Source organism: Saccopteryx bilineata, chromosome 4, assembly GCF_036850765.1.
Source record: "Saccopteryx bilineata isolate mSacBil1 chromosome 4, mSacBil1_pri_phased_curated, whole genome shotgun sequence".
NCBI classification, from domain to species: Eukaryota; Metazoa; Chordata; class Mammalia; order Chiroptera; family Emballonuridae; genus Saccopteryx; species Saccopteryx bilineata.
The window spans coordinates 102,677,507-102,694,789 of NC_089493.1; the positions used below are offsets into that span (position 1 = coordinate 102,677,507).

General features: G+C 36.1%; 1 protein-coding gene across 1 annotated transcript in view; it reads left to right on the forward strand.

Moving 5' to 3' along the window:
• G2E3 (G2/M-phase specific E3 ubiquitin protein ligase) overlaps positions 1-17,283 on the forward strand; it is an 87,895-nt gene that overhangs the window by 28,382 nt on the left and 42,230 nt on the right. The window contains exon 3 of the mRNA XM_066277649.1: positions 9,229-9,269. Coding sequence (XP_066133746.1) covers positions 9,233-9,269 — 37 coding nt within the window. The 5' untranslated portion in view covers positions 9,229-9,232. The remainder of the gene's footprint in view (positions 1-9,228; positions 9,270-17,283) is intronic.

Consider the following 17,283-nt stretch of genomic DNA (forward strand, 5'->3'; position numbering starts at 1 on the left):
AGTATTTGACTTTGCTGTTTATCAGGTTGATAATTAAAGGTCTTTTTTCCTGTAGGGTGGTGGTGAAGCACGAGTTTTATTTTCTTTTACCTGTGCTAGGGCTTCCAGGTTCTCTGTGGACAATGTCACCTCGGCTGTGGGAAACACCCCATATTTCTCAAGGAGGTAGGCGTCCTTTTTACAACATTGCCTCAGTCTCAGAGCACCATGTCCATGGTGGGAAGTAGTGAGCTATGAGTCTCCTGACCCGTGTTTTCCTTGCACTGCCTTCCCGTAGCCAGAAGCACCCACAGAGCTGTTCTGAGTTGACCCACTTGCCTGCCATGCTCTCTTGATGGGTTAGGGACAGGTAGGTTTTGGGAGCAGTTCACACAACTTTAGCTCTGTTCTTTCTAGTGGGTTTAGCCACAGTGAAAACAGACCACTTAGGCTAGAAAGTTATTTTTGCTTTTTTACATCTTCCAAGTGAGGATTTTACTGCTGGGTGAGCCAAAGGAGGATAGGGTGGATAGTTCCCATGACTGCAGATTCCTTTGTCCAGGGATGGCAGGTTTGGAATGCTGCTACCCTTCACTGTGGGAGATGGGCTGGCAGGGTCGTTGTAGCCTAAGTCTTGTTTTGGGACTGAGCCTTTCCCACTCTTTTAATACTAAGATCTTTTAATACTAAGATCTTTTTAACACTAAGCTTTTCTCCACACCTTCAACTGTTGCATGATGTAGGGTGGTACACTGTTATGAGGAATCCAATCAGTGCCACAGATGAGTGGCTTTGTATCAGAGACTTCCCTATTTGTACATTGGATTAAAGGCTTTAATTGTCTATAAAGCAAAGACTGGGGGCTCACTCTGATATTGCCATCAGCATTGAAGAGGCCTCCTGATCCCATCCTCTTTTCTCAGTGAGTCTATTTTCTTAATTCCATGCCGTTCTCCCTCAGGACCCGGAATTACTAGCCACGCTGGTCCACGACACTTTGCATTGCTTCTCTACCCCTGACCCTGGTCTCAGCCTCAGTGTGTGCTGGCCACCAGGCCTGCTTGCTGTCTCTTCCCCTCTGGTTTGCTCAGTGGGGGTTGCACCCCTAACTGTTCACTGTCGTTGGTTATATCCTTTGGGTCAGTGAAGCACTCTGGGTTGCATCTGTGACTCTTATCTCTATCCTTTCCCCATCTTGTTGGCTCTGTTCACTCCCATACACCCTTCAGATGTCTCAATGCCCAGATCTCAGACATGTTTGTGTGCTAAGCAGGAAATCCTTTGTTGAATTATAGCTATCCAACTTTTTGTAACTTCAAGGCGGAGGCCTGGAAGTCCTCTCACACTGCCATGCTGCTGACATCGCATAAGCTGCAACATTTTCTTATTCCCAATTCATTAGGCTGTTTTACACATAATATCATGTGTTCTGAAAATAGAGATATTCTTGCTTTCAACTTGGATGCCTTTTATTTCCTTCTTGCTTCATTGTTCTAGCTAGAAGTTCTGGTACAGTGTTGAGTTGAAGTTGTGAGAGTGGACATTATTGTTTTGCTCCAGATTTTATGTGGAAAGTTTTCAGTCTTTCACCACTAAATACCATATTCTCTTTGGGATTTTCATAGACATCATTTGTCAGGCTGAGGAAGTTCCCTTCTATTCCTAGATTGCTGAGTTTATTACCATGAAAGAGTGGTGGATTTTGTCAGATTTTTTTTCTGCATCGATCAAAATGAATGTCACTTTTTTCATATATTTTGTTAATGTTAAACTACCCAAGCATTCCTGTGATATATCCCACTTTGCTTTGGTGTATAGTTCTCTTAACAAAGATTTAGTTTGTTGGTATTTTGATGATTTTTTCCATTTGTATTCATAAGGTGTCTTGGTCTATAGCTTTTCTGTGATGTCTTTAGCTTTGGTATCAAGGTAATGCTGGCTTCGTAAATTAAATTTAGAAGTATTTCCTCTTCTATTTTTCAGATCAGTTTGAGAAACATAGGTACTGGTTCTTCTTAAATACCTGTTAGAATTCACCAGGTAAGCCTTCTATGCCTGGTCTCCTCTTTGTTGGTAGGTTCTTGATTACTGACTGAAGCTCTTGATACACATCTGTGAAATTTTCTATTTCTACTTTAGTTTGCTTTCTAAGATTAACTTGTCAGCATACAAGTATTCATATAATCCTTTTTATTTTTGTAATTCTGTAGTGTTTTTGTTTCTGATTTTAGTATTTTGAGAGGTTTTTTTCTTGGTCAGTCTAGCTAAAGGTTTGTTAATTTTGTCAATCTTTTTAAAGAACTAGCTTTTGGGTTTTTTTCTCTCTATTGTATTTCTAATCCTTTACATTTATCTTCACTCTAATTTTTATAAATTCCTTCCATCTACTAGCTTAAGTTTCAGTTTGCTCTTCTTTTTCTAGTTCCTTTAGGTATAAAGTTAGATTCTCTCTTTTTTTTTATGACAAGGAGAGAGAGGGGCAGATAGGGACAGACAGACAGGAAGGGAGCGAGATGAGAAGCATCACTTCTCGTGCAGCACCTTAGTTGTTCACTGATTACTTTCTCATATGTGCCTTGACTGGGGGGCTACAGCAGAATGAGTGACCCCTTGCTCAAGTCAGTGACCTTGGGCTTCAAGCCTGCAACTGTGGGGTCATGTTTGTGATCCCATGCTCAAGCCAGTGACCCTGTGCCCAAGCCGGATGAGTCCATGCTCAAGCTGGTGATCTTGGGGTTTCAAACCTGGGTCTTATGTATCCCAGTCCAACACTCTATCCACTGTGCCACCGCCTAGTCAGGCTATCTTTTTTAAATTTCTTTATTTATGGCTGTAGATGTCCCACTGATCACTTTTGTTGTATACCATGGGTTTTAGTGTGTATTCATTTTCATTTGTCTCAGATCTTCTCAAATATTCCTTGTAATTTCTTCTTTGACCTTTTGCTTGTTTAAAATTGTATTGTTTAGTCTTCACAGTTTTGTGAATTTTTTAGCATTTCTTTTTTCATTTCCTTATTCATTGTTTTGAATTTCTTTTTTAAGTGTGTGTTCAATTCCCAGGCTTTTTTTATGAGGCCATATTACCCTACCCTGGTATAAGAACCAGATAAGATACAGGCCAAAATGATCAGTATAGATGCACTAGTTCTCAACAAAATGCAGCAAACTAAATTCAACAGCACTTAAAAAGATCATACATCATGATCAAGTGGGATTTATTCCTGGATGCAAGGATGGTTTAGCATATGCAAATCAAAAAATGTGGTCCATCACATTAATGGAATGTGTTGTAAAAATCAGTCACCTTAATAGTTGCAGAAAAAAGCACTTACGAAAAAACAACATATTTTCATAAAATTCTCAACAAATTGGATAAAGAGGGAACATACTTAAACATAATAAAGGCCATACATGGCAAGCTAACATTATATTCAATGGTGGGAAGGTTGAAAGCTTTTTTTGTAAAATCAGGGAAGACAAGAAAGGAGTATACTCTTACCACTCCTATTCAACATAGTACCAGAAGTCCTAGCAGCAGTCAGGCAAGAGAAACAAAAGGCATCCAAGGCCGTAAGGTATAAGTGAAATTATCTGTTTGCAGATGATGTAATTTTATATATTGAAAATCCTAAAAGTCCCACCAAAAAACTGCTAGAATAGTCAACCAGCTGCAATGTGAGGAAATTTGGCTTACTTTATTATATTAGGTATCTATTGCTGTGTAACAGTTCACTCCAAAATTTGGTGACTTGAAATAATAAACATTTATTATCTGACAATTTCTGTGGATCAGAAATTTGGGAGCAGCTTAATGGTGTGATTCTGGCCTAAGGTCTCCCAGGAAGTTGCTCTCAGACTGGCAGCCAATCTGCGGTTGTATGAAAGCTTGACTGGGGCTGAAGAATTTAGTTCTAAAATAGCTTCTTCCCAAGGCTGTGCATGAAGACCTCACTTCTTTGCCAGGTGGACCTCTTTATTAAAGAGCATCTTAAAAGTCCTTGTGACATGGCAACTGGCTTCCTCTAGTACAGGTGACCCATGAAAGGAAAGTCACAATGCCTTTTATGACATAGTCATGCAAAAGGCTTTTTGGTGGAAGCAAGTTACTTAGCACAGCCACAAACAGGGAAAGGGCACTCAGGCTCTACCTGTGGAAGAGAGAAGACTCGAATTGAGTATCACTAACTGACCAAGTGAAGGTAAGCAGTGGAAGAGACTCAGCATGCTTCTGGACAGTGGCTTTCTGGATTGCTTTATTAAATTATGAATGATTTATCAAGGAAGAGGGAAATAGTGTGATTTTATTTTTAAGATTAAGTCTGTTATTAAGACATGGGCCGTTATTGAGTATATACTTATACAACATTGTTTTTCTCCTACTACTTACAACATCTTAAACTTTACATACTGGAAGAAAAATGATAAAAATTCAACTAAAATATGTGAACCATCTTTATTATTTATTTTTTGCTGAAGTTTTGTTTTGGAGATGGTTGTTTAAAATAAAGCAATAGTCAATCAGGATTTGGAAACAAAGGTTTTATTTTAGGGGCCAGGGATAAGAAAGAAGGCTAAAATGAACGGATCAAAAGTATGAGTTATAAAATGTTTTTAGAACAATTTGGGATTAACTTTTATATAATTTTAAACAAAAATTTTAAAATAGTAAACTTTTATATATCCTTTATCTATACTCACTAGTAGTTTGTGTTTTGTGACATTTGCCTTGTCATTCTTCTGTCTTAAATAAAATCAGCAGTGATAAACCTGTAGTGTAATATGTGGTGGTTAGGTTTTTTGACTCATTGCAATGACAGATTGCAGACCAGGGAAACTGCGGGGCTTCTCACCAAAGGGTAAATGAATTCTTAAAGGGTTTTGGTAAATCCAGTTTTGGTGGCATTTAGTTGAAATTTAAATGAAGTAATATTTTCATAGGGTCAAAACAAAGTCAAGGCTTTGTGTAAAGGAGAAAACATCAGGTCTGGACTACAAACTGGACCTAGGGTGTTGTTTCCTTGAGAACTACAAAATTAAGAGAGAAGAAGAATATTGGGTTCAGAAAACCCTTGTGAAGTATGTGGATTTATTTCTGGGCTTGTTCCATTGGTCCACGTTAAATAGTGTATATTAATACATTTTGATAAACTATATAAAGTGCTTACTAGATATTAGCATACATAGAAGAACCTTTTCCATTCCTATTTTGATAGCCTTGGAGATCTTTCTTATGTTTTGCGTGTGACCAAAGATGTTTAGAGGCTTTTCAGTATGGTCCTCATACTTGTTGTGGTACTTTTTTTGTGTGTCATGTGAGGTTGATGTTTTTTTATATTTTTTTCTAAGTATGAGAGAACACTTGTTTAGTACATAGTACTAAGTTGGTAATTAATGAGCATCTTCCGGTACCTTTTTAAATGTAACATAGTTGTCTATATAATTTTTAAAAAGTGTAGACAGGACTTAATCACACTGTTTACCAAGAGATGCCTTGGATCCTTGCAGTGGGAAGAATAACAGATTTTTATGATTTCTTTACAAAAAAATTTAGTCTAGAATCTTGCCCATTTATATCAATATCTGTAGTATAATTATTGATCACATTCAGCAAACACTTATTAGTACTGTGCTAAATTATGTGGGGATTTTACACTCAGGGAATTTAGCAGTGTAGCTAAGGATTTAACAAAATTGAAATACATATCATGTAAAGTAATTTTTTTTCAGAGAGAGAGAGGGACAGACAGACAGGAACGGAGAGAGATGAGAAGCATCAATCATTAGTTTTTCATTGCATGTTGCAACACCTTAGTTGTTCATTGATTGCTTTCTCATATGTGCCTTGACCACAGGCCTTCAGTAGACCGAGTAACCCCTTGCTGGAGCCAGCAACCTTAGGTTCAAGCTGGTGGGCTTTTTGCTCAAACCAGATGAGCCCGTGCTCAATCTGGCAACCTCAGGGTCTTGAACCTGGGTCCTCTGCATCCCAGTCCAATGCTCTATCCACTGTGCCTCCACCTGATCAGGCTGTAAAGTAATTTTTAAATAATGTTTGCATTAATGCAGTTGAAAGATTTTAAAATATTTTTAATAAAGTTACCTCTATTGTAGACCTCAGTCATTATTCTGGGTTCCAGTAAATTTAAAACTAAACAATAGATAGATGTAATTCACTCACAGAGATGAGATGGTAAGGGATTATAAAATAGATTGGATCTCAAATATAAATTTGTTTTGGAAACTGAACTAAACATCATTTATAAGTTAAAATTTTTGTGTTTACAAGTTCTGTTACCATGTGTTTATGGAATTTTCTGCAATAAATTCTTAGGAATGAATGGATTGATGTATGATATGCTGAATTTATTATTAGAAGTTGAATTATTAAAAAGGCATTTTATCTTCCTATTTATGGTATTATATTTTTTAAGATGAATCCACCTTGCCCCCATTTGCCTTTTAGCAAGTTTAAAATTGGGCTGCCTGGGGGAGGTAGTAGAGGGTAAAGTGAATCAAATACTAAATGGTGTTGAAGGAGACATGACTTTGGGTTGTAAACACACAGTGCAATATATAGATGATGTATCGCATTCGTACTTGAAACATATAATCTTATTAACCTATGTCACTCCAATAAATTTAATAAAATTAAAGGAATCAGACTGTGTTCCTCAATCAGTTTTGGCCTAGGTAGGCCAGTCTGCAATCATTGTATGAATATGTGTAAACATTATAAGTGTCGTCATATGCCTGTAGCATATAATCAATGCCTCTTAAAAAGAAAAAAAAATCCAGGAAACACTAAAGAATAATTCCTTTAATTGGTTGTGTGGAGAGGGATAGGAAAGAAGCTAGACCTACTTAATTGAAAGCCTGCTTATAGTGGGATAATTTAGTTTTATGGATTCTTTTATGAACTATTGATCTTGATGGCACAGATGCTTTTGTAAGAAGAACCAGAAAATACTGAAGACTTGGAATTAAAGTACTGTAATTCAAAAGACTGGGATTATGATTTTTTACAAAAGTAATATATGAGAAAACTAGTGTTCAGACTCAAAAACTTCTTAAAATCTGTATGTATGAAATATAAATTTTAAATTGTAAGAAAGCATTGATGAAATTTGATAGTAATCTTTTTGGGTTTGGTCCTTTGATATTAGTATTCTGTGGTATTTATCATGCATGCTCTTTCATTATTTTCATGTAAGTGACATAGTCACTCAGTTATAGGTTAGTCTTTTGGCACTTCCGAGTTCTCTCACCTCTCTCAGCACTAGTTTTACAGCTATAAAATGAGATTATATTTACCTAGCAGTATCATTATGTTTATTTTTCCACTTAAATTCCAAGAGCCAACACATATGTTATACTTGAATCACATAACATTGCAAGTAGGCTGTTGGAAAAGTTAAACTTTAATGTTATTAAAATAATATTCTTGCCCTGGCTGGTTGGCTCATCAGATAGATCATCTGCCTGGCATGTGAATGTCTGGGGTTCAGTCCTGATCAGGACATGCATGAGAAGTGACCATCACTTCTCTTCCCCTCCTTCTCCTCCTTCTGTCTCTCTTCTCCTCCCTCTCCTCCTTCTCTCTCTCCCACCTTCTCTCTCTCTTCCTCTCCCTCTCCCCCTTCTCTCTCTCTTCCCCTCCCATGGCCAGTAGCTCCATTGGTTCAAGCTTAGGCCTCAGGCGCTAGGTTGATTCAAACATCAGCCCCCTGGTTGCCTGGTGGATCCCAGTCCCAGTACATGTTGAAGTCTATCTCCCCTCCTCTCACTTAAAAAAAAAAAAAAAAGTATTCTTTCTCCATTTGATGTTTTGGCACCAGAGAACAATTAGAAAGTTATATTTTGCCTGACTAGTGCTGGCACAGTGGATAGAGTGTTGACCTGGGATTCTGTGGATCCAGGATCAAAACCCCAAGGTAGCTGGTTTGAGCTCAAAGTCTCCGGCTTGAGTACGTATTGTAGACAGGACCCTGTGATCACTGTCTTGAGCCCAATGTCACTGGCTTGAGCAAGGGGTCACTGCCTCGACTGGAGCCCCCTGGTCAATGTACATATGAGAAAGCAATCAATGAACAGCAAAGGTGCCACAACTAGGAAGTAGATGCTTCTCATCTCTCTCCCTTCCTATCTTTCTCTCTCTCAAAAATATAAATAAAAATAAGGAAAAAAACATTTTAATAATGAATATAAATAATCTTATTTGTTTACCAGTGAGGATTGAGGAGACAGAGGCATATCAGTGTTTTTCAGTATGTAAATGGTTGAGCATGATCGGGAATTAGAATGTGATGTGGCAGTTAATATGCTTGCAGCTCTGTATACAATCCCTGTGAATATAACAGCCACACATATAGCCAGATGGATTGTTTTGTAGGCTGCTTACATATGAATGCCATTGCTACTGATTATTTGATTTTTTTTCCTAAACAATGAACAAAAATAAAAGACAAATTTCCTTCACCGTACATAGGAGTTGTAGGTTAGAAATATTGTGTCCTAAAATAGCAAGAAAAAAAGGATGATATTTATGCATATTGGAAACTCATTTTGTCTTAAAATAGCAGGGAAAAAATACTATTTAGGGTGAAATGACTTAGGTTCTAGATTAATAGGGATTTGGGGGTGTTTTTTTTAACCTACTTAAATGTCCAGCTGGAAATTCAGAAGTCTAAACCATGATTTTCAATCAGTGTGCTGCAAGAATTTTTAAAACATGCAGTACCTGACTATTTAGTCAAGAGCACTGACCTCTTTTCCCTTAGATTATAAAATAAAATTGACAACAGCCAGCACAGTAGCCGTCTGGTGATTTGAATGAATCAAAATAACACCTTTTTTAGGGGGGGGGGGTCAAATCACCAAAGGTATATTTTTTTGGTGTGCCACAGAATTTTAGTAATTTTTTATATGCCTTGAGATGAAAAAGGTTGAAAATTGCTGGTCTAGATTGTTCTTTGTTGTCTATGTCTGTTGGGTCCATTGCGGGGTGTCTTAATAGCCTGGCCTCTCTCCATTGAATATAAGGAGGCATCTTAATTCCCTCCAATTTTAACAGTGTCTCCATACTTTACCACCCTGGTTGAGAACTATTGACCTTAGTTGTATAAAAGGTGAGAAAGTCAAGTACTAGAGTATGAAATGATGTGCAACTTATTTGTAATCATGCATTGATGAGCTTTAATTAAATTGATAATTTTAGACTCTTAAAATTGTATGTTTTTATTTTTCCTAGTAAAATGAATGAAGATAAACCTGGTGACTCACAGTCTCTTGGTAAGTAACTATTTAAAATATTTTCAAATAAAATTTAAAATATTAAGATATTTTACTCGTGGCTTTTTATTATAATAAATCTCTTTAGAATGATACTCAAACAATAGAAATGAATTCCCTGATCTATGCTTACTTCATACAACCATATACTGAAGTACAATATTGTGTGTATTCATTTCAACAGAAGTCTGCTATAAGAAGACAACTTGTCATATTTTATTTGTATTCTCTCTATATATTTATCTGTATAGTTTGTATCTGAATAAAACATTTATTTACTAAATAATTTTTACATTCCCCTTACAAAAGGAAAATACAGGTAAGAACAACTTAAATAATACGTGAAAGTTTAACATGAAAATGAAAACTTACCTCTGAATAGTCACAACAGTCTCCTCACATAGATATAGACCTTTGCTTTTAATTGTTGTTTTCTTCATTTATATATTGAATTTAAACAGTATTTATTGACTTGTATCATGGAAAATGAGGAATTTGAACAGTTACTTTATACTGTTCTGCCACCAGTTCTCCCCTCATCTACCCTTTTGAAGATTTATTTTTTATTTTCTCTTGAATTAAAGTATTATAATTAAAGTGCTATACGTTGCTTGTCACTTTTAAAGAGTATCTGTTGACTCTGTATCATGTTGGATAAGGTGTTCTTAAACCTCTCTCTGCTTTCTTGATTTTCCTACAGACTTCTGTCAACAATACTAATAGTTCTGAAACTTAGTAATAGTGTATTTCTCAAGTGCAAATATTAACTATCCTGTTATTTACTTAATATTTTTGCTGATTGACTCAGTTTTTTATATGTTTTTCAATATTATAATGCACCTAGTATCATTTGCTATAGTAAAAGGTGATCATAAGTATAATGAAATCAGAACAATTTTACTGAATTTTAAACATCAAAATTAAAAAACAACAAAGTACAAATAAAAAACAAAAGTAACCTACTTATAAAAAATGCATGCCTAAAACCTAATCTGTTCTGAATGCAAGGTGAAAGGAGGAGGGGAGCCTTTGGAAAGCACAAGCTCAGAATATAAATAAATAGCAAATGCAGCTCCATCCAAGCATACACATCATAAGGAACTTTTCTCTGTAGTCTAAGCTCATTCCTTTTATTCTTCTACCTCTAACTGTATAAGTGGAGGCACTGGAGGTGAAGAAGTTAAGGTGGGAGCTGCTGGTATAAGATGTCCAATATTATTAACAAATAGCAGTTTGCTTGTAATTAATATGATCAGTTTACTTTCTATGGGGAAGGAGAGGTGCTGAACTCTTTTAAAAGATTGGAGGAAGGGACATTCATTTTGGTTTATCTCATTAAACTGGAGTAAAGAGGGCAAATATTGGGGGGATATTTCAAAATTTTACATTTTAGCCCTGGCCGGTTGGCTCAATGGTAGAGCGTTGGCCTGGCGTGCAGAAGTCCCGGGTTCGATTCCCGGCCAGGACACACAGGAGAAGTGCCCATCTGCTTTTCCACCCTTCCCCCTCTCCTTCCTCTCTGTCTCTCTCTTCCCCTCCCGCAGCCGAGGCTCCATTGGAGCAAAGATGGCCCAGGCGCTGGGGATGGCTCCTTGGCCTCTGCCCCAGGCACTAGAGTGGCTCTGGTCGCAACAGAGCGACGCCCCGGAGGGGAAGAGCATCGCCCCCTGGAGGGCGTGCCGGGTGGATCCCGGTGGGGCGCATGCGGGAGTCTGTCTGACTGTCTCTCCCTGTTTCCGGCTTCAGAAACATACAGAAAAAAAAATTTTTTTAATTTTAGCTCATGTCCTATTATTTTGTAACTAACCTGTTAACAAATATATAGAACCTTTTTAACACATAACATCCATTCTTGATTAGTTAAGGTAAATAAGACTAGCTGCTGTTATAGGTTAACCCTGAATTATTAATGGTTTAACACAACAAAAGTTTATTACATGCTCATGTTACAGTCTAGTGTGGATTGGTTGGGAGAGATGGGGCAGATGTGGAGTTTCTGTTCCATGTAGTCATTTAGAGGAATGATTCAAGTTCCTTCCACCTGTGATCCTCAGTCTTTTACCTTCAGCTACTGATTTTCTCATTGTTTTAGTAGTACTGTATATTAGAAATTTTCTGTATAAGTAAACATCATGTGGAAGAAAACATTGCTAATTACCATATTTCCCCATGTATAAGATGCACATTTTCCCAAAATTTTGGGGGTCTAAAAACTGGGTGTGTCTTATACAGTGGTTGTAGAAGTGTGGTATTTCAAATGCCATAGATGGAACTGAGGATAAGGCAATATATGAAGACAGTGATTTGTTGTCAGACACAGATGAGGACAAGCTAATGGATGGGAGTTTTGACAGTGATGAGGAGTTGTATGAATTTTATGGTGAATAAAACCTGAATTCAATAACTTTATGTACTATATATTTTTTTAATTTTGGGCCCCTAAATTAAGGTGCATCTTATGCATGGGAGTATCTTATACATGGGAAAATACAATATAATACTTATTATAAATAAAATATTAACATTCACTTTTATGTATGTGACATGCCCTTTTAATTATATTGCTATTACTATCTCCTCATTAGGCATAGTTAGAGGTAGACACTGTTATCCTTATTTTTCAGAGGAAGAAGCAGAGCCATCAAGTGTTTGTGTGACCTGCCCAAGGTTACACAGTGAGAGTAGAGCTGAGTATTAACAATTTACCTTTACAATTTGCCTTTTTAAAATTATTTTTAAATTATTATTATTTTTTCGTTTTTATTCATCTCGCTAATATTTATTGACAACCTGTTATATTCCCTGTGTTCACTAGAAGGGATATAGATGGCAACCTGGAAAGCTTACACATTATTTACCTTATGGTAGTAAGTGATCTGTACACAATAAAGGCTAAAACCAAACAACACTAAGAAATCTCATGGAGGAGTTTGCTCTTAGAGTTCCCATGAATTCAAGGAGCAGTTTGAGATGTTTGAGTTAAGGTGATCTTAGAAGAATTCATCTTGAAGGCTGAAAGCCTAGGGAGGATCCAGAAAAAAAGAAGAGAGGAAAGGGGAAGACACCTTATGTTTGGGTAGTACCATTTCTTCCTACCATACCATCTTTCAACCTCGTTCTTCTCTGGCCCTACTCTCAGACAAATGTGTAAGTGTGCATCTGTGTGGCTCAGTAATGGAAGGCTAGTGCTGATTACACATTGGTTATATTTGGTTCTGTTTCCTGTGTTCAGCCTACTTAGACTGGGGTCTGTATTCAGAAACAGTACAGGAAAGAGTGGCACATTTCTCTGAGAGCTGTTGACTTGTGTAAAATATTAACATGACTTCATAGGAAAGGAATGAAGTAGGTGAGGGACATGCTGATTGCTAAGAGACAGATGCAGGATTTCAGTGGCAGTCAGTGTTCCTGACATGGGTGAACTGAAGAACTGGGAGCTCGTATCAAGAGCTCCTGAAAGCAGTTAACGAGTTCATCTTATATATGGTTTCAATACTTTGTGGACTATAGAAGAAACACTTCATAGAAGAAACACTTCATTTTTTTGAAAGGGATGTGAGCAGGAATGGTGGTAGCTTATGCATTATTTTTAGAGCCTGCTGTCTTACTTGGTCCTCACAAAGGAGAATGACAACATTGTCATGGTAGTTTCAGTGTAGGTGATGGTGGAAATACAGATGTTGAATTTTGGAGCTTTTTTGAATTGCCTGTAATCTGGTGACCTATAATTAGGTTTATGGCATATTAAACCTCAGTATTTTTTGATCCATCATTGTTGGAATGTGGTTTGTTTCTTTTTTGTTTTATTTTTATTTTTGACTGATGTGAACATTAGTACTCAATGTTTGTTTGACTATGTTTTTATTTAATTGGCATGTATACCCAGGATTGGAATGAGAAATGTCATATAGTAATTATGTTTAACTTCTTTAGGAACTGCCAGACTATATTTTCCAAAGTAACTACCATTTTACATCTACACTAGCAGTATATGAGAGGTCCTATTTTTTCCACAACCTTCCAGATGTTTGTTATTATCTGTTAATTGTTATAAATGTTATTACATTTTGATTATAGCCATCATAGTAGGTGTGGAGTGGCATCTCATTGTGGTTTTGATTTGCATTTCCTTACTAATAATATTCAGCATCTTTCAATATGCTTATTGATGATCTATCTTCCCTGTAGAAGAATCTATTCAGATCTTCTGTCCCATTTTAAAGTTGGGTTGTATTTTTCTTGTGTAATTTAAGAGTTTCTTAACATTTGGAACACTAGACTTTTAAAGGTACATATACGATTTCCAAACATATGCTCCCATAATTCAGATTATCTTTTTACTCTTTCATTAGTGTCCTTTGACGCACAAAAGTTTTAAACTTGGTTTAGTTATTTTTGTTTTTCTCTCTAATTACTTTTGCTTTTAGTGTTTTGTGATATCTAAGAAACTGTTGCCAGATTCAAGGTTATGAAGATTAACTCCTATATTTTCATCTAAGAGTGTTATAATTTTGACTTTTACAATTAGGTCTGATGTATTTTGAGTTAATTTTTGTATATGGTGTGTGGCAGGGATTTGATTTTTATTACCTAGCATGTGACTATCCAGTTGTCCTAGCACCATTTGTTGAAGAAACTATTCCTTCCACCATGGAATGGTCTTAGCATTCTTGTTCAAAATTAATTGAACTTGGATGTATGGTTGTGTTTCTGGACTGAAATTCATTATTTAAGATTATGGAAAATGTAAAGTCACATTATTGTTTTAGAAGTAAATGTTGTAAATTTAAATATGTTCATGCAGAAAGAATTGAACACTTCAATTGAGAAAAGCACTAATTCCATAAGTTTGGGTTTTTTTTGTAACCACTGCACTCTTATCCATGTCTCTGAGTCTCATTTTTATGTTCCACCTATGTATGGAATCATATAGTTCTTAGTTTTTTCTAATTTACTTATTTCGCTCAGTATAATGTTACCAAAGTCCATCCATGTTGTTGTAAATGATCCAATGTCATCATTTCTTATGACTGACTAGTATTCCATAGTATATATGTACCCAAGCTTTTTAATCCACTCGTCCTCTGACGGACACTTGGGTTGTTTCCAGATCTTCGCTATTGTGAACAATGCTGCCATAAACATGGGGATGCATTTCTCCTTTTGAAACAGTGCTATGGTCTTCTTGGGGTATATTCCTAAAAGTGGGATAGCTAGGTCAAAAGGCAGTTTGATTTTTAATTTTTTGAGGAATCTCCATACTGTTTTCCACAGTGGCTGCACCAGTCTGCATTCCCACCAGCAGTGCAGGAGGGTTCCCTTTTCTCCACATTTTTGCCTGCACTGATTCTGTGTTGTTTTGTTGATGAGCTCCATTCTGACTGGTGTGAGGAGATATCTCATTGTGGTTTTAATTTGCATTTCTCTAATGATTAGTGATGTTGAGCATTTTTTCATATGCGTATTGGCCATCTGTATGTTCTCTTTGGAGAAGTGTCTATTCATTTCTTTTGCCTATTTTTTGATTGGATTGTTTGTCTTCCTGGTGTTGAGTTTTACAAGTTCTTTATTAATTTTGGTTATTAACCCCTTATAAGATGTATTGTCAAATATATTCTCTCCATGTGTAGTTTGTCTTTTTATTCAGTTCTTATTGTCTTCAGCTGCGCAAAAGCTTTTTAGTTTGATATAGTCTCATTTTTTTTTATCCTGTCTTTTATTTCACTTGCCGTGGAAATAAATCAGCAAATATATTGCTGCGAGAGATGTCAGAGAGCTTACTGTCTATGTTTTCTTCTAAGATACTTATGGTTTCATGGCTTACATTTAAATCTTTTGTCCATTTTGAGTTGATTTTTGTGAATGGTGTAAGTTGGTGGTCTAGTTTCATTTTTTTGCAGGTAGCTGTCCAATTTTCCCAACTCCATTTGTTGAAGTGGCTGTCTTTACTCCAATGTACGCTCTTACCTCCTTTGTCAAATATCAGTTGTCCATAAAGGTGTGGGTTTATTTCTGGGTTCTCTGTTCTATTCCATTGATCTATATGCCTGTTCTTATGCCAGTACCAGGCTATTTTGAGTACAGTGCCTTGTAGTAGAACTTGATACCCGGAAGTGTGATACCTCCCTCTGTATTCTTCCTTTTCAAGATTGCTGAGACTTTCGTGTTCTCTTTTGGTTCCATATAAATTTTTGGAATATGTGTTCTATATCTTTGAAATAAGTCATTGGTATTTTAATCGGTATTGCATTGAATGTATAAATTGCTTTGGGTAATATAGACATTTTAATGATGTTTATTCTTCCTAACCATGCGCACGGTATATGCTTCCACTTGTTTGTATCTTCCCTGATTTCTTTTATCAATGTTTTATAATTTTCTGAGTACAAGTCCTTAATCTCCCTGGTTAAATTTATTCCTAGGTACTTTATTGTTTTGGTTGCAATGGTGAAGGGGATTGCTTCCTTAATTTCTCTTTCTGACAGTTAGTGTATAAAAATGCCTCTGATTTCTGAGTATTAATTTTGTATCCTGCCCCCTTGCTGAATTCATTTATCAATTCCAGTAGTTTTTTGACTGAGACTGTAGGGTTTTCTATATACAATATCATATCGTCTGCAAATAATGATAGTTTTACTTCTTCTTTTCCATTTGGATGCCTTTTATTTTTTTTTCTTGTCTGATTACTGTGGCTAGGACTTCCAGAACAATGTTGAATAAGAGTGGTGAAAGGGGACACCCCTACCTTGTTCCTTATCTTAAGAGGATTGCTTTTAATTTTAGCCCATTGAGTATGGTGTTGGCTGTGGGTTTGTCATAGATGGCCTTTATCATGTTGATGTATTTTCCCTTGTATTCCCACTTTGCTGAGAATTTTGATCATGAATGGGTGCTGGATTTTATCAAATGCTTTTTCTGCATCTATTGAAATTATCATGCGGTTTTTCTCCTTTTTATTTATGTGATGAATCACATTGATTGATTTGCGAATATTATACCAGCCTTGCCTCCCCCGAATAAATCCCACTTGATCCTGGTGTATGATTTTTTTCATATATTGCTGAATCTGGTTTGCTAATACTTTGTTGAGGATTTTAGCATCTAAATTCATCAGGGATAATTGGTCTATAATTTTCTTTCTTTGTGTTGTCTTTGCCTGGTTTTGGAATCAGAATTATACTCGCCTCATAAAAGGAGCTTGGAAGTCTTAATTCCTCTTCAATTTTTTGAAATAGCTTGAGAATGGCAGGAGTTAGTTCTTCTTTGAATATTTGGTAGAATTCACTTGTGAAGCCATCAGGCCCAGGACTTTTCTTTTTTGGGAGTTTTTTGATAACTGTTTCAACTTCATTTGTTGTAATCGGTCTGTTTCGGTTTTCTGATTCTTCCAGATTAATTTTTTGGAAGATTATATGTTTCAAGGATTTTGTTCATTTCATCTAGATTGTCTAGTTTTTTGGCGTACAGTTCTTCATAGTATTTTCTTACAGTATTTTGTATTTCTGTTGTGCCAGTTGTTATTTCTCCACTCTCATTTCTAATTTTATTTATATGAATCCTCTCTTTTTTTCTTGGTGAGTCTGGTTAAAGGTTCATCGATCTTGTTTACCTTTTCAAAGAACCAGCTCCTGGTTTCATTTTCCTCTGTATTGTTTCTTTACCCTCTATTTCATTTATTTCCTCTCATTTTTTTTTTCTTTTACTACCTCTGGGCTTTACTTACTGTGTTTTTCTAGTTCTTTTAGATGCAGGGTCAAGTTGCTTATTTGAGCTTTTTCTAGCTTCTTAAGGTATGCCTGTAATGCTATGAACTTCCCTCTCAGGACTGCTTTTGCTCTGTCCCATAAATTTTGAATTGATGTATGTTCCTTATCGTTAATTTGTAGGAATTTTTTTATTTCTTCTTTGATCTCATTGTTAACCTATTTGTTATTTAATAACATGCTATTTAGTTTCCAAGTGTTTGAGTATTTTTCAGTTTTTCTATTGTGGTTGATTTCTATTTTCATGCCAT